This window comes from Episyrphus balteatus, chromosome 3 (genome assembly GCF_945859705.1).
Source record: "Episyrphus balteatus chromosome 3, idEpiBalt1.1, whole genome shotgun sequence".
Classification (NCBI taxonomy): Eukaryota; Metazoa; Arthropoda; class Insecta; order Diptera; family Syrphidae; genus Episyrphus; species Episyrphus balteatus.
In genome coordinates this window covers 75,096,057-75,119,059 of record NC_079136.1, presented here as the reverse complement: position 1 = coordinate 75,119,059, position 23,003 = coordinate 75,096,057, and the positions used below count along the sequence as shown (strand labels likewise).

The window sequence follows — 23,003 nt, the reverse complement described above, 5'->3', positions numbered from 1 at the left end:
CGTTTATAAGAAAAAATAATACAAAAATTTGACATTTTAAATTTCACACAAATAAAAAAAAACCAAATTGGATGGGAAGCGATTTGACCTGTTCATTTCGATTTCAGAATGAGTCAATAATTCTTGAGTGAAACCAATCAAAAACAAAATTAAACAATGATCTGAGGTATTCACTAGTTGTCACATATTGGTTATCTACTTGGAATTTTTCAAATTTCGCAACGTCAACTTCCAAATTTGATACGAAAGAACAAAAGCTTATCAAAATGTCCAGAAAGGTTCCATTTCGAATTAGATGGCCAAAAAAACAAAAACTGAACAATTCTCTGCATGCAGTAGAAATTTTTAAAAAGATCTGTAACTATTTTTTTAGAAGCAAAGGTGCGAGTGTGATAGCAAGTAGGTAAACTTTTGTTGTGTGATCACGTGGGGCGAATTATTCAGAAAAATATGAGTTCATAAAAAAAACCAAATAGTGGAAATTGATGGTGAAGAAGTAGAAGTTGAGGTGGAATATATAAACAACGAAGAAATTGCCGAGGAAAACTTGGAGTCTAAATGACAATAATTAAGATGAGCAGAGGTGCGTTCTTTTTCTAACAATAGTTAACTATTGTTAACTATCATTAACTTTTGTCGTTCCTAAACTACAAAATAGTTACGATTTGTAACTATTTGACAGATGAACATTGTTCCTAAACTCGTTTTAAAGTGTCAAATAGTTACAAATCGTAACTATTTCCAACTCACCTCCATGATATGAGTTGAACATTCATGAGATTGTTGATGTGTCAAAGTGTATGTTTTGTTTACAAAACAAACTCAAAGATTTTTTTCTTTTGGAAATAAGCGGAAAAAATTAAAATAAAAAGAGAGTTTGTAATTTTTTGATGAAAGATAATTTATTGTGAATAAAAAACAATTTTTTTTTGTTATAATAATGGAAATAAAAGTATTCTCAAAAGAAATTTAGATGGTGGTTTGACAGTCTAACAATATCTAACAATAAATCGTTCCTAAATGATTTGTAAAAGACCCAACAATTTCTAACAATGACACATCAACAATATTTTTTGACATAGGTACCATTAAGAACTATTTGCTTATTTGATCTAAAGACTGTAACGGTACTTCAAATCGATTGCAAACACAAAAAAAAAACAATATACAAATTTAAGGTAGGCGGAAGGGGTATTATATAAAAAAGTACTTAAGATTAAAAAAAAACTCTTTTATAACAACGGTAAGACTTAAAATTAAAAAAATTATCTTTTTTTGAAAGCTGTTTATTGTAATTTGTAAATTGGGCTATTTTAATAATTCAGTTGTTTAAAAAATTAGAATAACAGTGTGTATTTATTTTTCTAAATTGGAAGACTAAATATTCCACTGTTTTTTTAAGTATTAACTGTCCATGATTTTTGATCAAAGATTGTAAACAAGACATATTTTCTGTAATATTCATTTTTCTCACAAGACCCACGTTAAATTATTTTGTTTACAATATTTGATCAAAATCATGGGCAGTTTTTATAAGTCTTTCTACAGTTCAAAGGCGTGAGTACTTTTCTCTTAATTTTGAGGCTATATATTTACCGTTGAAATAGTTTTCCACCTTCCTCTTTCTGATTTATAGTTAGGGGAGAAGAAAGAAGATATGCTTTGAAACTGTATTCACACAAAGATTTTCTTTGCCACTTAGAAGGAAAACCCATTTTATTGGCCCGCAGTGTATGTCGAAAATGTTATGTGAATATTCTATCAAAATTCGATTATTTATGGACTGACTCCTGACGAGTATAACAGAATGGTTCAGAATCTTTTTATGAAGGATCTTTGTTTTACCCGCATAGTAAAATATTTTTATTGCTGATATCAAAACTGAAAAGAAGTTTTTCCTGATGAAAAAAACAACAATTTAAGAACTCAATAAAATAATTTAGTTTAAAAAACTGTCTACCTATAAAAGAACTAAATACAAGTACCTATAAAAAGAAAAGTTTCAACTCTCTTGACTTTTAAAACACAAAAATATAACTAAACAAAACATGACTACGACAACTACTGTGTCTGAATCTATTGATACCAATCTTCTTATCAATTGCACATTATTGGCAGTAAATCGATTTGCGTTACTGAAAAACTTCAATGGCACAAAAATAAATAAATTAAATCGTTCAGAAGTTGTAAATTATTTGTCTGAAATATTGGATAATGAAAATAAATATTCTTATTCCAAGGAAGCCAAGTAAGTTTGTACCTTAAGCATACAAAATATGTCAATCATATTTTTGTATATTAAATTTTAAATTATGTAAATTTATCTGATTTGTGGGTACAAATACATTATCTTCAACCCTGTATATACTTGTATTTTTCTTACACTTGTGGCTTTTATGTTGTGATGAGCACTTGAGTTTAAAATAGGGTTACTATATTGTATTGAATTCAATACAATTAATTTTTATAAAGAACGCATGAAGGATTTGAGGATTGGATAATTTGACCAAGTTACTCATTTAGGAATTTTGTGGATGAGAACTTTACTCTTCCTTCGGCTTTTTTGGTCACTGGTAGTGGCATATGAAACATGTTAAATTGATTTTTCCCAAAAAGCACTTCATATGATGATGTATTGTCGGCTTATCATGTTATCTTGTGTTCTTGTGTGAGGCGAGAGAGCAGTGCAGAAATATTTTTGTGTGCCCCGTTTTCTGTTCATGGTATTTTTAGTGTTCAGGATATGGAGGTTTTCCAGATTGCAGAGTTTGGAAAGATGAGTTTCCCTGAGCAGGATGCATACGTTGTCAAAATCAGGTTGGTGGTTCTTTTCGATGTTGTGAGTTGTGAGTGCAATTCCTCTCGGAACTATCGGGTTTTAAATCGGATTTGTTATTAGTTTACGGTGAGATTTGTTGTGTTGGCTATCGAAATATTTTTAGTTTTTTCCGAGACGACTTCCTTAAAGTTTTCAGCTCAATTTTAAAACGTAAAAATTTGTTTTCCTTTTTTTATTTTATTTTTTTGTAAATAGGTTAAAAAAAAATTAAATACGAAACTCATTAACCTCAGGTTGAATTTAACAGAAAGTATCATTGCCCAAAAAGTGCCTTGACTTACTTTCATTTATTTCCTCGATGTTTATTTTGGCACCTCAGTTCTTCAATTGACCTCCAGTCTTCTCCATAGTGATTTTTTATAGAAAAATTGAAAACATCTCTCAGCTTTTCTTCTTAAATCTGTTCTACCATCCCGTTTCTATTGGGAATAATGGTTGTTGAAAGTTCTTTATTTTTTTAAGCCAATCTAGGAGCTCTTATGTGGGATAAATAATATGGTTCGCCGCGGACTTAAATAGTCCCTTTATTGTCTCTAGTTATAATCTCTTCAAATAATTGAATTTGAAATTCCAGTTGGCCGAATAAACTCTGTCTATGAAGTTTTCCAGTCAAATACCGGACAGCTCCCAGATGAATAACAGTGGCATAGCTTTCGTTAATAAATTTCACAGTATTCTGTTGGCGTTATAATTGTCTGGTTTTTCTTTAAAAAAATCATTTATTTTTGTTTGGATTTTATTTTGAAATTTGTAGGCATTTAATCATGTTTTCTTCAAGAAGCTCGATTTCACCATCATCTATAATGTTGCTCTGCTCAGTAATGCCAACTTTTCACGAGTCGATTTTAGCCGCATGGCTTGAGTCGACTAGGATTTTTCTATAGATAATGTCATATTAGTCACTTCCGACTTACATTCACACGAGTCGAAATGCTTAGCCGCACGGCAAAAATCGAATTGGGAAAAGTGGGCATAAATCTTCGTATAATTGTCAACACTTTTGAAGTTTTTGTAAGACTGTGCGGTTCCAACTCTTCTTTATTATTGTCAACTTCTTCCTCCTTGACTTTGATTTTATCTCAGCTTATTTAACTATATTCTCTTTCGATAAAAGTCCATAAATAAAACTGGACGTTACTATCGGAATTGGTATAGTTTTCAAATATTTTTTATTCTATTGGTGAGTCCCATATTTCTTCGAATTCAGGTCATTATTTTCACCAGAAAGGAAGCACACCTACGAAAGTAAAAAGATTTGACAAGATGTAAAAAGAAATGAAAAATGTATGTTTAAACACAGCGGGACTTTCCTTTTCATAACAGTTTGACATCTTATGGAGTTTCACAAGTCACCAAGCTCGTTTGACGTACTTGAGTGCTCTGAGAGTTGTGATTGTCTTGGAAAATTGTTTTATTGTTAGATCGTTCTCTATTTTGCTAGTAATTGCTTCCGTACTATAATAAGACGGCAATAGGCCAGCAATGAATTATACCTTGGTCGAGAGGCTGTAAGATCGAAGTGGTGTTTGCTGGCAAGAATTCAATTTAAACATTTTCGATTTGTCAACCTTGTGACATGCTGCGTTGTCCACGAACATTATCAAATTTATTTAACAATTTACTCACAAAGCAAACGTCATCTACTTTATTTTGGGAATAATAAGAATGTGTATATTTTGGGAATAATAAGAATGTGTAATAGTTTTTCCTATGAAGCAGCTTGGATTTTTGGGTTTTTCGATGGCAAACACCGTTTTAAATGTTTCATCGGCGTTGCAGAGAAAAAGCAGGGTGAGTCAAGCTTCATCAATTTTCCACCTGTTAGTTGACCTGTTTTGTCAATGTACAGTTTGGTAAGGTTCTGAAACAAAGCCCACTTTCGTCAGCATTTAAGATATAACAAGGTTCGTATTCGGAAATTCTACGTAATATTTTCCCTGTGTATCCAACGCCAAAGCCAATCACTTGTTGGTTTAAAGCCTTCATTTAATTTTAAAGCAACCTCTTGTCTTTGCTGAAAGTCACTAATTATTGCGGTTCTTTTAGATCACTTTTGATTAAATCATTTAGTGAGAGCTGTCTCTAATTTTTCATAAGAGCTTCTTAGCAATTGTTTTTTTTTTTAGAATTTGGTTAATTAATGCTGCTTCTCCCAACTTTATTTTGTTTCTTGGCTAATTTGTAATTTTTGTTTAATTGAAAAACTAGCCAGTTTCAAGGGTTTTAAAATTTTGTGGAGCTTTTTTAAAAAACCAATAAAATGCTAAAGATTTCTGTGTTCGAAGTTATAAATATTTCTTATACGTTATACTGTATTTATCATGATCTAAATGGATATTTTAAATTTCAGGGACTTTTTTACGGAGTGCTTATTTCCTTCTCCAACGCGACCTTACGAACTGCCTTGGGAACAAAAAACCATTTGGGCATTTATATTTGGAGTTATGATCTTTGTAGCTGTTTTTGGTAATTGCATCGTTCTATGGATTGTAGCAGGTAGGTGTACCTACTTAAAATAGAATTAAATAAAAAATATACAGAAAATAAAAATATCGTCTTCAACAGGACACCGGAGCATGCGAACTGTAACCAATTACTATCTCTTGAATCTAAGCATTGCGGATTTACTAATGTCATCATTAAACTGTGTTTTCAACTTTATATTCATGCTTAATTTTGATTGGCCTTTTGGATCTATTTACTGCACAATAAATAATTTTTTAGCTAATGTAACGGTTTCTTCGTCTGTATTTACTTTAGTAGCAATTTCTTTTGACAGGTGAGTAAACAATAAAATATTTATATGAAGATATATTTGCAATAATTTTACTTATTTCTTAAGATACATTGCAATTGTCCATCCATTAAAAAGACGTACTTCCCGAAGAAAAGTTATGATAATTTTATTTCTTATATGGACACTTGGCTGTGTCATAGCGGCACCATGTTTAATGTATTCAAATACAATGACAAAAAAGTAAATTTAATAAAATTACTTTTAATTTGAATTATATTCCTATGCATTACTGATAAAATGTTCTTTTTGCATTGAAATAGATACTACAACGGAAAAGCTCGCACGGTTTGTTTTATGATGTGGCCTGACGGATGATATCCCACATCGATGTCTGATTACATGTGAGTTTTAAAAGTTTGTTAAATTTTATCAAAATTTCAGTAGAATTTGGGCGGTATAAGATGATTTTTTAAAAAACCTATTACACTTTTCTTAAATGGGTTGGGGTCAAAATCCCGAAAACCCAAAATACCGAAAAACCAGAATCCCGAAAATTAGAAATCCCGAAAACCCTTAATTCCTTCCGAAAACCAAAACTTCGAATTGAATCCCTAAAAATTATATAGAATGAAAAAATTTGCGCAAATCCTTAAACCCTTAAAGGGATTAGGGAAAACCCTTAATCCCTTCCGAAAACCAAAATCTCGAATGGGATCCCGAAATCCCGAAAAATTATATAGGTACCTAAAATGAAAAAATTTGCGCAAATTTTTCATTTTATATAATTTTTCGGGATATCGATTTTGAAAAAAATCTTAAGTATGAAGTTATGCAGGAAACACATTTAAAAAACAATACAGCTGTTTAATTCAGTAATATCTCTTTGAACTTGATTTCAAATTCTTATTGCTTATTGGGCTTTCAGCAGTGTTGTGTTTTAATTGAGGTAAATGGGAAAAAATGCATTGAACCAAAATCATAACAATTGTGAGTTTAAATATTTAAATTATAAATGTGTGTTTAAATTTTTATTAAATTGGTTTTTATTTTATGTCTCACTTAAAATTTCAGGAAACAAACAATTTTAAAGAGCTTTTCACTTTTTTTTTTTTATTTTTGAGATTTTGGATTTCCTGGATTTTGGGTTTTCGAGATTTTGGTTTTTCGGGATTCTGGGCTTTGAGATTTTGCATGTTCGGGATTCTGAGTTTTCGGGATCCTGGATTTTCGGGATTCTGGGTTTCCCTTCTTAAACTTGTATGAAAGAGAACTCAAACAGGAATTAGGTTAGAAATGTTAAAATTTTGGATTTTTTATTCGCGAAATTACAAGAAAATAATTGTTCAGCAATAAAGAAATAAACGTTTTCATCCTTTTTCAGATATAATATTGTGATACTCGTTTTTACATATGTGATTCCAATGTTCGTGATGATGCTATGCTATTTCTTAATGGGTCAAGTTCTGTGGGGAAGCAGATCGATTGGCGAAAATACTGAACGACAAAATCAAGCGATGAAATCAAAAAGAAAAGTTGTTCGGATGTTTATAGCGATTGTTTCAATATTTGCTATATGTTGGCTTCCTTACCACATGTTTTTCATTTACTCGTATCATAATAACCAGATAACATCGACGAGATATGTCCAACACATGTATCTAGGATTTTATTGGCTAGCGATGTCTAATGCTATGGTAAATCCGATCATATATTACTGGATGAATAAAAGGTACATCCCAATAAAATAAATTAAGAGCACTATGTCTTCAATTAAATGCATAAGGTTTCGAATTTACTTTCAGAAAATAATTTGCTGTATGGTATGCGATCAAAAACAGCAAATCAGATCATCAAAACACACAAACAAGGAACTTGTTAAAAAAATACAACGTGGTAAATCATACCGTTTATAAGATCAAAATTATCTTATTTAATTTTTTAAAAGTTACAGATACAAAAATCAAATCGAAGTGGAAAAGAAGCACACTGGAAATTCAGATTCAGGCTGCTCAAGTGTCTGAAGGTCATCCCGATAACAAAAGTAATAATTTCGTGAAATGCAATTTACATGAAAGAGGCTTTGCGCTGTATATTTCCTCCGATAAAGAAAAAGATCAGAATTTAAAGTCTGAATATATTTATCCAAATGAAGATAACCTAATAAAGGTGACAGTAGGATAGAAAAAAGGGTTCTATTATTTTTTTTTACATAAGTATATATGAAAATACTACATTAGAAGAGGTATTCATATTCATACAAACAATGTTGTAAATTCTTGGTTAACATTTTAAAACGATAAAAGTGATAAACGAGCTGTCAAATCCATACAAAATTTTGACACACTTACCAGGTTTACCTAGAGTTTACACCGTTTCATGAATTACCCTTTTATTATAATAAAAATATAAAGGAGATGGGGCAAAATTATATTATGGGACTTGGGCCATGAACGTATATTAATAGATTGGTTTCAAAATGAAGCTGGAGGTTAGTATATTCATATTCAATCTATAAAGTTTTTTTTCTAAACCGGAAGTCAGGGCCTTGAGATACAAGGCTCAAAAGTTCGTTCGTTTGTATTTTTATTCACATTATGCTTCAAATATGCTTAGAAATCTTCTTCATCATGATCATCTATTAAAACATTTTCCAAAAACAGCGCAGGTGGTATAAAGATATTTGCCTGATGGCGAGCATAGCCAAGATACCATAAACTACTCATTACGTGGGCACAACATCCAACAATTCTCATTCCAACACCTACAACTACAGTAATAGGCTTTTATGCCATTCATTTGGTATATCTCCATCAATATTTTGAAAAGCTGCTTTTCTTCGATTCAAGTTATTTTCCACAACAAAATCATCTAGATGATTATGCGTATTCAATATTTCTAATGCGATTTGAAAAAGCTCCTGAGCCTGAGCATCATCATTGATGTGTTGTTAGTTGGTGGTGTCCTTCCATTAGAGATTCAGGCATATATGCATTGTACCCATGAGATTCAAGGTGCGAAATAGAATCTCTGAAACCTCTATCAAGAAAAAAGACATCAGTCCTTTCAAAAAAATGCCACATCGCCCCGTTTTCACTTTGGAAGAGTCTGTTCATTATTGATGAATCGGAATCAATTGCAGCATAAGGACACGAAACATAAAAAATGTATCCATCACAGCAGGTAATTAGAAAAGGCTTAAGCACAACTATATTATAAGCTATTAACTGAAACAATATTGTATACCTACTAAAACCGGGATAAGAGTCAATCTATCGAAATCACGACGGCGACGTTTGTATATGTTTCGGTCAAACATTTCGAACGTGTCTAACCAAATAAAGTTTGCCATTCATATTTCAATCCAATTTCCAAATACAAATAGCTTAGCATCAAAGATTGTTCATTTTTGTAGCCTACAGACACTGCGAGACCCACCCTATTGGTTTCTCAGGAACAAGACCTCCAAGAAACTTTTAGTTTTCAGTTATGTATGAATAGAGCTTAAAGAGACCTTTCTTTTGATTTCTCACTCAATGGATTTTGAGGAAATTTTTAAAAATGGAATTCAAAATTTTATTAATATAATATTTATTATTAGGAGTAATATAAAATTATTTTAATAAATATAGGGGTATAAAATAATTTTAAATGATAATTTATTAAAAAAAAATTTTTTTATGGACTAGTTACTCAAAATTAATTGAATTTTTCTCCAAAATCTGAAAAAAAATATTTTTTTTTATTTTTTACCCGAATACATAATCCTGTTCACTGTGATATTTGTAAACCAAAACTTTTTTCGAGTTTTTCGTCAAAATTTATCGGCTTTGTAATGTAAGGAAAAGAAAGAGAAAAAATGTTTTGTTGGAAATTTAAAAAAATTGAATTTTTGTGGCAAGGGGTTAACCTTGATTTTTTCTCCAAAATCTGAAAAAAATATTTTTTTTTATTTTTTACGGGAATGCATAGGCCTGGTCACTGTGAGCTCAAATCTGTAAACCAAAACATTCTTCGAGTTTTTTGTAAAATGATATCGGCTTCGGAATGTAAGGAAAAAATCGAAGGAAACAATCGTTGGAAATGATAAAAAATTACCTCTCGAAGATTTTTAAAAACGCGAACTATGCGATATTTACGATAATTTTTTCCCGATAACGACACTTGCACTTCATATTGCCCTTTCTTTAATGTTCGACACCATTGATACTGATTTGTAAGTATTGCTGAAATTAACTCAGTCAAAAAATCCTTTTTCTTGATCAATAAATAGGTATGTACAAACATATTTCGTCGGTGAAACCAGAAAAGTGTGTAACTCCAAATTTTCTGAAAATTAGATTTGAATGCCATCTGTTAGACAAACCTAATATCTACCGTTCATTAAACTCAGAATCCCCTTCAAAGTCATGGTTTTTATTTTATAAGCAAATTAGAAAATGAAAACTCATACAAATGCCTTCAAAAAGATTTTGTTTTTTTGCTCTCCTATAAAATTTGCTAAAATGGAGTTACACACTTTTCTGGTTTCACCGACGATTTATTTCAATCATTTTTTAGAGTAGGTATTTATAAAGAAATACATTTTTTTGCCAAAAGATACAAAAGCTAACATATTTATGCCTCGGTATTTGTCTCAATCATGAGAATTGTTTCTTGAACAGCATCTGTGTTTGAAATTATAGAACTTCTTCCCTTAAATGTTGTGATATGATAAGTGTTTTTTGTGGGTAATGTATCACTGTCTCTTTGTCCAACTAATCTGATTTTTGATAGCCCCAATCTAAGAAATAAAATAGAGAAATTGTTTTAAGATATAAACATTTAATTAATTAGTGGTGCTCTTGTTTATATTAAGTAATTTCTTAAAAAAATTGAATCATGAATCATTTTTGGATAACTTACTTTGAAAGCAAAACGTACAAATCCTTTCGATATTGCGATGTTAAAATAGCATATAAATAAGGATCAGCACAGGAGTTCAGTGGGTAAAAAAACACGAGTAGAATTTTAGACTTTGTAACATCTATCAAAGGATAACCAGCTAAAGCTGTAAGTCCAAAGAAAGCAATTGGCGCCCAACACGCAAAATTCGTAAATACCTAATAAAATAAAACAAAGTTTTAAAAAGTATATTAGCAATATTCTTGTTAGAATTTTACTACCAACAGAGACATCTTTTTTGCTATACTCATCTCTGTAACTCTTCCTCCATGTCGAGTTTCATGTCCCAGCGAAAAATATATTTGTGCATAACAAACAGCTATTATTGAGAAGGTAATTCCATTGATTCCAATCATTGAAACCAAGTAAATTATATCAGATGCGTTCCGAGCGTCCATTGGGAGACAAATACTAAATTTAAAAAAATTAAAATATCTTGTTGTTGAAAGCTTTTTAACATTAAAAAATATTTTTATTTAAATTTTTAAGAAATTAAAAAAAAAAAATATAAATGTATAAACTACACTACAAGAGCATCACTTTAAGTAGTTTCTTGTGTATAACAAAGAATTTTTCCAATTTGTTTGAAAATCGTTACAGCGCTTAAAAAACAACAAATTAAAGCAAATTTTCAAAAAAATCATTAATCCGTTTTCAAAAATTATTGTTTTGAAAAAAAAAAAAACTTTGCATATTCATGGATGCGGGCAAAATATAAGAAGTTTAAAATAAATATGTTTTTGAAAACTTACCTAGTTGAAGAATAGTTGCTTACTCCAAATAAAGGAAAAGATGACATTATAAGAGAGTATATCCAACCTGCCGTCATTATGTAAACTGCAGGTTTAACTTTGATTCTTTTGTTAAGATAAAGAGCATTTGTTATTGCCAACCAACGTTCTATTGTAATTATTGTTAGTGCATAAACTGAAAGATGGCTAGCAAAAACTGTCAAAAAACCCGCAATCTTGCAGCCAGCACCTAGAATTAAGTTCAAAGAACACTCGTTAAATAATATGATTATAACAATTATATAATTATAACAATTACAATATAACTTATATAGGGCTTTCTTACCATATTGCCAGTCGTAAGCATAATTAAAGTATTCTCCCATTGAGTGAGCATCTATGGATGCAATAAAAAATAAATAGAGACCCATACATAGATCTGCAAAAGCTAAGTGGCTGATAAGAAATTTTTGAACAGAAATATGTTCCGATCTGAAAAAGGACTAAAATTCATAAAACATTTTTTGTTGATGAATTCCAAAATACTAACCTTGTACATAGAATAACAACTAAAACTGCGACATTTCCAATCACTGCGAAACTAACAACAATCCACACTGAAAAACGCAGCCAATCAGACCCCATTACATCTTCACATGGATTTAGAGCATTTGGTAGTGGAAAACAGCTCATATTGTTCTTTCTTAAAAAAAAGATGATTTGAAAAAAAAAAAAACAAAAAATCTAGCTAAAATTGTGAATATTAGCATTTAGCATCGGAAATAAAGTGCAATACAGAGGAAGCACCTTGAGCGTTTCACTCGCTCATTAAATTTTCATTTTCGATTTATGAAAATATAGCTGGTTTTGAATTTGCAGATTTTAGGCACCTTCAAAATTAAAAAAAATTTACAAAAATAAAAATTAGACATGAACTTTGCTTGAATTGTTGACAATATGAACAATATGGACATAATAGGCCATATTCATAGATAGACACTGTCTAGTGTCTAAGCTTTTTCTAAGAAAGACTTAAGTTTTTTCTATTCAAATAACATTGGATAAATCCCAATCGAAGATAAACTGGGGTCTAAAAACGACTATGAATATGCACCAATATTTTCGAATTTCTATCATTTTTGCAGTGATCCCTATGTATTCCTAAGCTTGTTTCCCTCTAGGCTGATGCCTTTCAAAATTTATCGTAAATTTCTCATGTTCCACTTCTTTTTAAGCTAGGGTTTCCAGAACATCTCTTTTAAAGAGAACATGCACAGAGAAAAATATGACCACCTAGAAACTAACAGATTGCCATATTGTTTTACTGCCCATATGTTTTATGAGGAAATCTTATTAAAATCAACGATTAATAAGGTTTTTTTATAAGGATTTCTTATTATTTTTATAGAGAAAATCTTATTAAAATTTGAGTGATTATTTTTTTGCAACTTGGCACTAGAACAAAAACCGCGATCAATATTTTCATAGCGGGTTGGTTCAGGTGGTAAGGTGAGCGACTAATGATTTGAAGTCTCCAGCTCGATTCCCAGCCTGGTATTCGTTTTTTTATTTTTTTGCAGATTTTAAAACAATAAGGAAAACCCGATTGTTTTAATAAGGTTTCCTTCTTGGATGAAAACCATGGAGAAATCTTATTGTTTTTGTTCTATTTTATGTGGTCTATTTTTCTCTGTGTGTTCTCTTTTTCAACTCTGATCTTTTTTACACTCTCTGTTTTCATAATATTCTTATTTTGTTCTCTATTTTTCAAATGTCCTCTCTTTAGTATCTTTTTTTATTTTCGTCCATAGTTTTTCAAGATTGTTACTCTCAAACTCTGCCCACTCACAGTTAAGGTAAAAGCCTGGTACGCAGCTCGCGCTAAATTTTAGCTCCCATACAAATTATCGAAAAATTTTAGCCGAGATAAAATGGATCCCATACAAGTTATCGATAACTTGTATGGGAATTTTATCTCAACTAAAATTTAGCGCGAGCAGCGTACCAGGCTAAAGTGTTCATCGCATTTAAATTTAAAAGAGATGCTCTGTTTTTCGTTTTCGATCTACATATTTTATAATTTCTTTTTCTACACGGATCTCAGTTTAATTGCCTTTAAGCTCGATTTTTGTATTTCAATTTTTTTATCTAAGTACTTTTTAACAATTTAAATAAATCGTGGCTCGTTAAAAAGCTGACTTGTGAAGTTATTCCAAAGTTTACTTCTCTGGAGAAGTTAAACATCCATTCAAAAGATTTACAATAATTGAGAATATGGACGCGTTCTTCTTTGAAAAGATTTTATAATTTTTAACGTAATTCCTGTTTGATAAGTATAATCCTGTGTCCCAGATCCACTACTTTTAAGTAACTGTCTAGGAAAAATAAATTTGTTCTGCTTATGTTACGTTAGCTTTTGCTTTTTCTTAACAATTACTCTCTTTTTTGTTCTTTGTTTTTTTCGTTTAAGTCCTCTTTTTTTAAAGGTTCTAGAGTAAAATGTTCTCTTTTTATTAAGGTCCCAAATGGACACCTTATTTTAAGCTCATTTTCTTATTGATATTTTATTGATTTTATAAGCTCAAGTTTTTCATAAATTCTTCTTGATCATTGTGATAGTGGTCAGTATCATTAAGATTTTTTTACAAATTTTCGTAACTTTGTCAACCAAGACACTTTCTTTGCAAAATTTGTCATAGCAAACGTAAAGAACAATTTTGTTTGTTTGACCTCAAATTGATTATCTCAACCATTTTTTAGTGCATGTAATTTAATTGCAAGAACGGAAGGGTCCTAAAATTTACTGCTATACGCTATACCAAACGGTATTGTAAGTTGTAACTGGAGATTGTCCAATTGACAAACAAAATTCTAGGTTATGTAGGTATAAAAGGTGGGTCTAAGTTCCAACATCCGACATCCAATCCAATTGGATGTCTAGATTGAAACATCTAACAATTATAAATAAATACTGGTACAATACCTTACCTTGGATATAAAATGAACAATATGATAATTAGATTATATTTACGGCATGTTAACGTTTCCACAATAAGCTTCTATTTGAGAACCAGGAAAAATATCTGCTGTTTGATGAAATTCTCCAAAATCAACTTCAGCAGCACCATGATTGTCTTTTGATTGAATTTGTTCACCGGAAAAGTGATCGAGGGTTGTAATCGAGGACTCAGTTCCGATTTCAATGCTTCTCTTCTCAAAAGAAAACATTTCTTTCTTATGTTTTTTATTAAAAGTACTGCGTCGTTGTTTCTAAAATGAAAATCATATGAAAAAAAAATGTATTTTAATTTATCATAAACATGTTTCCGTACTGAATGTTTCTTTAGTTTGTTTGTACAAGTCATTTGCCTTCTTTTTATTTCTAATAGATTTTGTGCATGTCTAATTGGATCATGCGTGGATGGAAATTGAAAGGCACAACAATGAAAGGAGTGAGTCAACCAGGCTTCTTGAAGGTTCTACAATATAGTATCTATAAACACCGAAATTTAGATGAGTTTTTCTTACCTGAAAGTTATATATAGAGGGAATAGTCCTTAAAGATTCAGTATTTTGAATACGCAATATCTCTAAATTGTTTAATCCGTGTGATGGTAAACCAGAAAGTGATGTACCAGACAAATCTCTACAACAATAAATATAAAAAAAACATAATAATTAAATTTATAATAAAACTACATATATATACAGGGTGTCCCACAGTCACCGCCCCAAACGAAAACCATGGATTCCTGAGGTCATTTTAAGTCGAAAAACTTAAGAGGTAATTTTCTCGTTTTCGTCCCGTTTTCGAGTTACCACGGTTTTTATGATTTTTGTTCTCTTTTCCCTTATCTAGCTTTATCTTTGCCAAACTACGTTTGATTTGAAAAATTTTTGTTACAACCAATCAAGAATTTATTACAGTTTTAGTTTGTCTCAAAACTTTTTTTTCTGCGGACAACCGTTTCTCTACAATTTGGCATCAGACACAATTTTCTTCGTTTTTTAAGTTGTTTTTTACACTTTCATATCATTTAAGTCAAAAAAACACGTTAATGAGTATTAATTTTTTGTGCTTTTTATTAAAGCCCAGTTTATTTTCATAAAAAAAATAAGTTTTATTTCATAAAAAAGGCTACTGAAAGTAATTAAAAAAAAAATAAACAAACTGAGTGAATTAAAAAAAAAAATAATTTTTAAATAAAAAATTAATTTAAATGAATTAAAAACTTTTTCTGAGCTATTGTGGTTAAGAAAAGAACAAATAAATAAAGCTCAGAAAAACTTTTAATTCATTCAAATAAATTTTGTATTTAAAAATAATTTTTTTTTTAATTCACTCAGTTTGTTTATTTTTTTTAATTAATTTCAGTAGCCTTTTTTATGAAATAAAACTTATTTTTTTTATGAAAATAAACTGGGCTTTAATAAAAAGCACAAAAAATTAATACTCATTAACGTGTTTTTTTTACTTAAATGATATGAAAGTGTAAAAACAACTTAAAAATCGAAGAAAATTGTATGTGTACTTTATAGTCTATAACTCTGATAGAGTACGCCAAAATACTCTTTTTTTTACTTAAGGCTAAGTGTACCGCCACATAAACATCTTAACATTTACAAATTGATGGATAATTTTTATATTTCTAAAGATAATTGAATGAAAAGAAAAACGAGGCTTAAAATATTCGACATTAAAATTTCTAAATTTGAACAATTGTAATTTAGAGATTACAAAACACTAAAATTTTGGTCGTTGTTTTAGTATGACCTGCTTGTTTATATAGTCGCAACTGATGCTATTTTTCTTGATTTTACAATGTTTGAACTGGTGTAACTTTTGCTGTTATCAATACAGGGTGTCCCAAAAGTAATGGATCAAACGAAATATGCTGATAGGCCAACTTAAGGGCTCTCAGAATTTGGTAACTTGTTCATCCCAAATCCTTACGGTTTTCGATTTAATGCATTTTTTGTAAAATTTCGATAAATCCCGACTTTGCAACAGTATTTTGCTTCCTCCGCCCCCAATTGATTTTTGTTTTTTATTATTCTTTCACTAAAACATTGTCCAATAATAAGAAACAATTAATTAATCAAAACATTTTTTATTTCATACGCCATTTTGCTGCAAGTTAATTAACAGTTCCAAGTTTTCTCAAAATTCAATTTCTTACACTTATTTCAAAGCAACACACCGAAAAAAATTTGTATGGTGTGACACTGGTTTATTACTTTAAAAACTTGTCCCGTTATTGCAGTTTTCAAAAAGGTATTCAAGTTTCCAAAGTTGTAGTTAGATCAAAAAATATTACAATTTTAATTCAACAAAACAGGGTTTTTCAGAGCAAAAATACAAACAAAAATAAACACATTTTCTCGAACTGTTGTTTGTTTATTTTTCTATGAACAAAAGCCTCTATTTTGGTTTGTTATTTTGCTCTGAAAACGTCTGTTTTTTTGCATTCAAATTGTAATATCTTTCGTTCTAATTTCATCTTTGGAAACTTTTATACATTTTTGAAATCTGCAATAACACGGCAAGTTTTCAAAATAATAAACCAGGGTCACACCATAAAAATTTTGTGCAGGGTGTTGCTCTGAAATAAAAGTGAGAAATTGAGTTTTCATAAAACATGGAACTGTTAATTCATTTGCAGCAAAATGGCGAATGAAATAAAAAATATTTTGATTAATTAATTATTTCTTATTATTAGGCAATGTTTTTGTGAAAGAATTGTAAAAAACAAAAATCAATTATGAGCGGAGGAAGCAAAATACTTTTGCAAAGTCGGGATTTATCGAAATTTCACAAAAACTGCATTAAATCGAAAACCGTAAGGATTTGGGATGAACAAGTTACCAAATTCTGAGAGACCTAATGTTGGCCTATCAGCATACTTCGTTTGATCCATTACTTTTGGGACACCCTGTATATGTAATTCATCGAAATAAAAAAATGTATAGAATATTAATACCTTGATTTTTTACAAAAAAAAAGTTTTAAATATTAATTAAAGAAAAATTTTAAAAAAGGATTTTTTTACTTTTTCAGAAATATTAGCTTAATTTTTTTTAAATTTTAATTTTGTTCTCTATTTTACTTTGTTTTGTTTAAGACCTCAAAACATTAGATTATTTCTTGTAAGAAATCAAGGTATTTATGTTTGAGTTAAGCTTCTTATTTTTTTTTTTTATTTCGATGTAATTCATGCAGTAATTATTGTTAACTGCAAAAATTGTGAGCTATATACTATCTGTTCTTGCAACTTCAGCATTCACTGAGAGAGTATTTTGGATCATGAATATGAAGTGATGAGATAAGAGGAATAGTAGCCCAGGGAAATTAGTAATTTAAATCGCATTTTTTGCGGGACAAAATTTTTTTCATGGAATGTGTTCGGGTGGTTGTCCTTATCATAAAAGTCAATTTGTTGGGAAAATTGGAGGTTGGGAACAGCCGCCATCTTGGAAAAGAGATTGGTATCGTTTTTATTGAATAGCTCCATTGTTATTCATTTTAACAGAAAATGACAAAGGTAGGACTTATTAACAATAAAATTATCTAAAAAATGATATACAAAACAATTCCGTGAGTTGATTAAATAAAATTTTATAGTTGGTCAAAGTGCGGGTTTGTATCGCAAGGTTGGGACAAAATGACATTTTTTCATATATCTGACGAACTTTTGATTTGTTTGGATAATTCTTGAAGAATGAATTTTAGTACTTATAATTACCTATAAAATGAGCCCACAATCGTTATTGTAACCATCGTATTGTAGAAATAATCTAACTCCGAAACTCTCCATGTACTAGTCAAAAGTGAGAAAAAAGCAAGTTTTTTGCTAGTAGGCCGAGACAATTTTGGGAGTAGAGGTATAACCAAATTATAAGTACGCAGTTTTGCAGCCATACTCGTGTTTATGTTGATTTCAAAGGTCTAACAACTCTAATTTTGGGCTTTATACGGTTTTTGGGGGGTTAAATGACGTAAGTTTTCCAGTTAACGTGAATGGGCTAAATTTATACTATTTGAAATTATAAATATACAAGCTGATGCTCTATCATTTTTCCTAAATCTGGACACCTCAATTTCGGCTATGCGGTTAATAGAACTCACGATATAAGCTTTTTTAACTAACTATATCAGGCTTTTCAATTCAAATAAACAAACAAAAATCGAAACAAAAAAGCCTCTAAAACATAATCGTATAAACGGCTTATATCTTGAGTTCTATTGGTCACATACTCAAGATTGGGGTGTCCAGATTTAGGAAAAATGATAGAGCATCAGCTTGTATATTTATAATTTCAAATAGTATAAATTTAGCCCATTCACGTTAACTGGAAAACTTACGTTATTTAACCCCCCAAAAACCGTATAAAGCCCAAAATTAGAGTTGTTAGACCTTTGAAATCGACATAAACACGAGTATGGCTGCAAAACTGCGTACTTATATTTTGGTTATACCTCTACTCCCAAAATTGTCTCGGCCTACTAGCAAAAAACTAGCTTTTTTCTCACTTTTGACTAGTACATGGAGAGTTTCGGAGTTAGATTATTTCTACAATACGATGGTTACAATAACGATTGTGGGCTCATTTTATAGGTAATTATAAGTACTAAAATTCATTCTTCAAGAATTATCCAAACAAATCAAAAGTTCGTCAGATATATGAAAAAATGTCATTTTGTCCCAACCTTGCGATACAAACCCGCACTTTGACCAACTATAAAATTTTATTTAATCAACTCACGGAATTGTTTTGTATATCAATTTTTAGATAATTTTATTGTTAATAAGTCCTACCTTTGTCATTTTCTGTTAAAATGAATAACAATGGAGCTATTCAATAAAAACGATACCAATCTCTTTTCCAAGATGGCGGCTGTTCCCAACCTCCAATTTTCCCAACAAATTGACTTTTATGATAAGGACAACCACCCGAACACATTCCATGAAAAAAATGTTGTCCCGCGAAAAATGCGATTTCATGCCCATATTTTGACTAATTTCCCTGAGCTATAGGGCTTCATTGAAATTGATCAAAAATGAGCTCTTAATTTATATGAATTTTGAATTTGAACGTTTAAAGTTATTCACATATTTAAAAAATAACAAAAAAATTGTTATATACTGCAAGAAGCACCAAAAAATACATTTTCAAGACTTGAAATAAATGGTATTCTTCTTTTTTCAAATGTACTCTTTTTTTTCATCTCTGAAATCAAATATATTCTACTCCTTCTTAAAAAAGTTGGCAACCCTAGCCCTATCGTGAATTTAAAGGGAATTTTTGTTTTTCTGGAAATATTTTTTACTTCCGGAGTTTATTGTGCGATTGTTAAAGAAACACATAAACGCTTGGAAGAAGTACGTCTAATATAACATACCATAAGTTTTTCATTAATGAAATTATACCCTTGATATATGTATCTGTATAGGTATCACAACACAATCTTTGCATTTTGTTTTCAGTCTTAATTTTGCAATTAATGCAAGGACATCATCTTCGGCATTAAAATCCTTAAATTCTTAAAAAGGAGCTTGGTGACTTTTCTTTTCCTTTTTTTCAGGAGGTGCCTTAGGTTCATTTTTTGACTGAAGTTCTGCTTTTTTGGTGTAGACGTAGACAGAAGGTTTCGAATTTTTCCCTCTTGTTTCGTCCTGTCCACTAATTTAGGTACCATGCGGAGCAGCCTTCGTCTGCTCTACTATAAAAAGTAGGTGCTACAATGTGGATAGTATTTCATCTTCTTGAGTAGAGGGTGAAATAGCCTACGTTTGAGAAAGTAAAGCCCGTAACGTGATATCTATTTCCTCTTATCGTAGTTATTGTTTAAGTGGAGTAGAGCAAAAGCTTCATGGTATTCAAAGTTTGCTCTTTCTGATCAGAATTTCCAGATGAACATAAGTGATTAATGTGTTTGTTGTTTCTAAGGGCTCGAACATGTAGTCATGGAAGACATCAGGGTTTATAGGTTAAGAAACTGTATTTTTCAAGACATTGTATGCATTTGGAACATTTGCTGACTACCCCTTATGAGAAGCTTATCGTTAATACTTGCGTTTGCGTAATTGTGGAAGGGGTCTAGCAATCCTATGAAGTATTCTCATTCCTTTTAAGAAAACCATCTAGTTACTCTTGTCCCGCTTTTTTCTTATCCAAGTTGAAGATACGAGAAAATCCATTCTTAGTTTTTAGTTACAAGTACAAAGGCGAGCTTTAGGACCAAATTTCATTGGTTTCACCTACTGAGAAAGGAGGCATCAGATATGCTTATAAGTGGTGCACATTTCAAGGTGCAGGCTGGTATGTAATATTGTCCGTGTATGAAATTTTGAACGCACTCCCCCTACCAGTTTCAAGTACATAAGTAGGTACCAGTACCTACCTACCAATACCAGTTCAGTTCCCTGTACTTCTACTACTTACTCGTAGGTACTCATGTTGAATATGAAACTGTTGAATTAATATTAACTTTTAATAAGAAAAACTTACAGTTCTTGAATATTCATGATCCCATCAAAAGCAGTTGGACTAATTGTGACAAGCATTCTATTGCCAGAAAAACTTCTAAAAAAAGTATAAATAAATATGAATAAAACTCAAGTAAAATAATAAATTAGACATACTCCGTACAATTTAGCTATTTCAGACCCTGAAAACGCCGAGTCTTCAATAAAAGTCAAAGTATTATTGTCCAAGATTCTTTTACATATAATTTTCATGGTTTTTAGTATGTGAATAAAATTTTTTTTAGAAAAATAAACTTACAATTGTTCAGTTTTTATAAATATCGATTTACGAAAGATACGTTCAATTTTATTTCCGGTAAGATCTCTGGTTTTAAATTTGAAAAAAAAAGAAATTTTTTTTATTCATTGATAAATAAATATCTAAAAAGAAGTAAGAATTTTACATGATTTGCAGAATTGCGTTTTTCGGTAAATATTGCATATCGGGTATGCTCACTAATCCACTATGTAGAATCTTTCTGAAATTTAAATAATAAATTTTTATAGTATGAGTTTTAATAACAAAAAGTTATAAAAAAAATATAGTTACAAAATTTTAATTGTATCTGATATTCCTTTAAATGCATCTTTGGATATAAAAGTCAATTTTGGAGCGTAGGCTATATATCTATTTTTTTATGAATAAAAGAAAGTTAAACTTTATTTTAAAATGTTTCGAAAATAGCTTACATACATTGTCCGTAGAACTTTAAGCGGTTCAAATGCTTGATCTTGAATACAGTAAAAATGTTGCAAATCGGTAAGAATCCTTTAATTAAATAAAAGATTATTTTTAAATTTATAAAAAATGGACAGCGTTCAGTATTCTTACAAATCACGGAATGAAGACGCATACACTTTTAATCCAGCACTTCGAAGCATAATGAGACCGGCAGAAGCAATAGTCAAACGCTCCATTGAGGAATATAGTTTCTGAGGTATTTTTATAAGTGATTCGCCAGAACATTTGCATTCTAATTCAACCTATAAAAAAATTAATAAAAGAAAGAAAACTAAATTTCAAGGAATAAAAGTGCTTCAATCAAAAGGAGGGCTTATATTTGGTTTAGGGAAATAAGGATCTCAAATAGTTCGAGGCAGGAACTCGTCAAAAATGAACCCATCGGGCGTCTATGTGGCGACAAATGCATTATTTGGTACTCACCTTAAATTCATGTGTTGCATTCCAACAATTGCATTCCCAGCCAGAAACAGCCTGTGGCTTATATTGTATGAAAGTGGCCAGCCCAGATTCTGTGGTATTTTGTTTGATTGCTTTTTTGGAAGTATTGCTTTGTGTTTTATTGAATTGCCCGACATCAGATGATAATTGAGCAGAGAATACCGGAAACAAAATTAGGCATATCAGAAAATACCCAGTCAAATTATTTTTTAATTGAATGTGTAGGTATGATATTTGTTCCTCGTACATCATAGGGACAGAATTTGGTTTTAGTATTGCGGTATACATTATCAATATAATATCAGTCACCTCTGAAAAATTAATAAAATAAGATAATACTTCATAAACTAAAACTGCGAGCGCCTTAAAAGATAAAATGAAAAGCCACTTTTGCGAAAATACATCAATTTTGAAGAGTTGACGTATTATAGAAAAAATTCAAGTACGCAGTTTAAATGCTACAAACTTTAATTTTTAGTTTTATAAAATTTTCGGAGGGTTTAATAACGATGGCTTTCTAACCAAAGTGATTTGGCTAAATTAACCCAGTTTTTAGAAAATATCACTCAGTAACTTTTTCCTTAGCCTAGACATCTTATTTTTGACGATGCGATAATTAGAACTCTAGTATACATCCACTCTCAAAATTTGCTGTGCGCTCTTATAGACTGAAACTTTAAGCTTAGCTTCTTCTCAACATGTGAACCTATGATTTAAGGTTCTTACCATCGAAATCAATTCAATTAATTTAATAACCAAAAAACCAACCACAACATTATACACCAGTTTGTTTGGATTCCAATTTATATTAAATTTTTAATTTCCTTTAATTTTTATGTGTTCATCTCTTTACGGTAGATTAAAAGAAGTTAACATCAAGATTTTTTTTCTTCATGTAGCACTTTCGTTAGTTAAATAAATGACATTTCTTGAGCGAAAGCATTTAACACCTTGCTATCACGCAAGGTGTTACTTTTGATTTGATTTTATAATGATTGTTTTTCGATTAATTATAGTTCCACACTAGTTGATTAATTCTCATGTG

General features: G+C 30.4%; 2 protein-coding genes across 3 annotated transcripts; one reads left to right on the top strand and one right to left on the bottom strand.

Moving 5' to 3' along the window:
• The first annotated feature begins 1,818 nt into the window (after positions 1-1,818).
• Positions 1,819-8,003, top strand: LOC129915650 (tachykinin-like peptides receptor 86C). The gene is given in 8 exon segments (XM_055995298.1): positions 1,819-2,248; positions 5,190-5,335; positions 5,405-5,618; positions 5,682-5,816; positions 5,897-5,977; positions 6,958-7,305; positions 7,360-7,469; positions 7,528-8,003. Coding segments are annotated over 8 exon segments (1,464 nt in total). The 5' UTR covers positions 1,819-2,048; the 3' UTR covers positions 7,758-8,003.
• A 2,118-nt stretch (positions 8,004-10,121) lies between these two features.
• On the bottom strand, positions 10,122-22,259 carry LOC129917226 (lutropin-choriogonadotropic hormone receptor). 2 transcript variants are annotated; one of them, XM_055997639.1, is made up of 17 exons: positions 21,941-22,259; positions 21,608-21,759; positions 21,470-21,544; positions 21,326-21,403; positions 21,180-21,254; positions 21,035-21,100; positions 20,900-20,968; positions 20,759-20,833; positions 14,777-14,894; positions 14,581-14,727; positions 14,280-14,518; positions 11,799-11,951; positions 11,595-11,740; positions 11,270-11,498; positions 10,736-10,928; positions 10,479-10,675; positions 10,122-10,356 (listed from the first exon to the last, which is right to left on the bottom strand). In XM_055997639.1, exons 1-17 carry the CDS (start codon positions 22,244-22,246, stop codon positions 10,191-10,193), a joined length of 2,484 nt encoding a protein of 827 aa, XP_055853614.1. In that variant the 5' UTR covers positions 22,247-22,259; the 3' UTR covers positions 10,122-10,190. The 2 variants fall into 2 exon arrangements, with proteins under 2 accessions (XP_055853614.1, XP_055853615.1); XM_055997640.1 differs by having other exon boundaries at positions 10,739-10,928.
• Between the last annotated feature and the right edge of the window lie 744 nt (positions 22,260-23,003).

Excerpts from the sequence above, each read along its gene's own strand:
- LOC129917226 (XM_055997639.1), bottom strand. The coding sequence starts at position 22,246 with ATGTATACCGCAATACTAAAACCAAATTCTGTCCCTATGATGTACGAG. Across the intron at positions 21,545-21,607 it reads GCGTCTTCATTCCGTGATTT|GATTCTTACCGATTTGCAAC; the intron begins GTAAGAATACTG and ends ATTTAATTAAAG. Across the intron at positions 11,741-11,798 it reads GTTGTTATTCTATGTACAAG|ATCGGAACATATTTCTGTTC; the intron begins GTTAGTATTTTG and ends GTCCTTTTTCAG.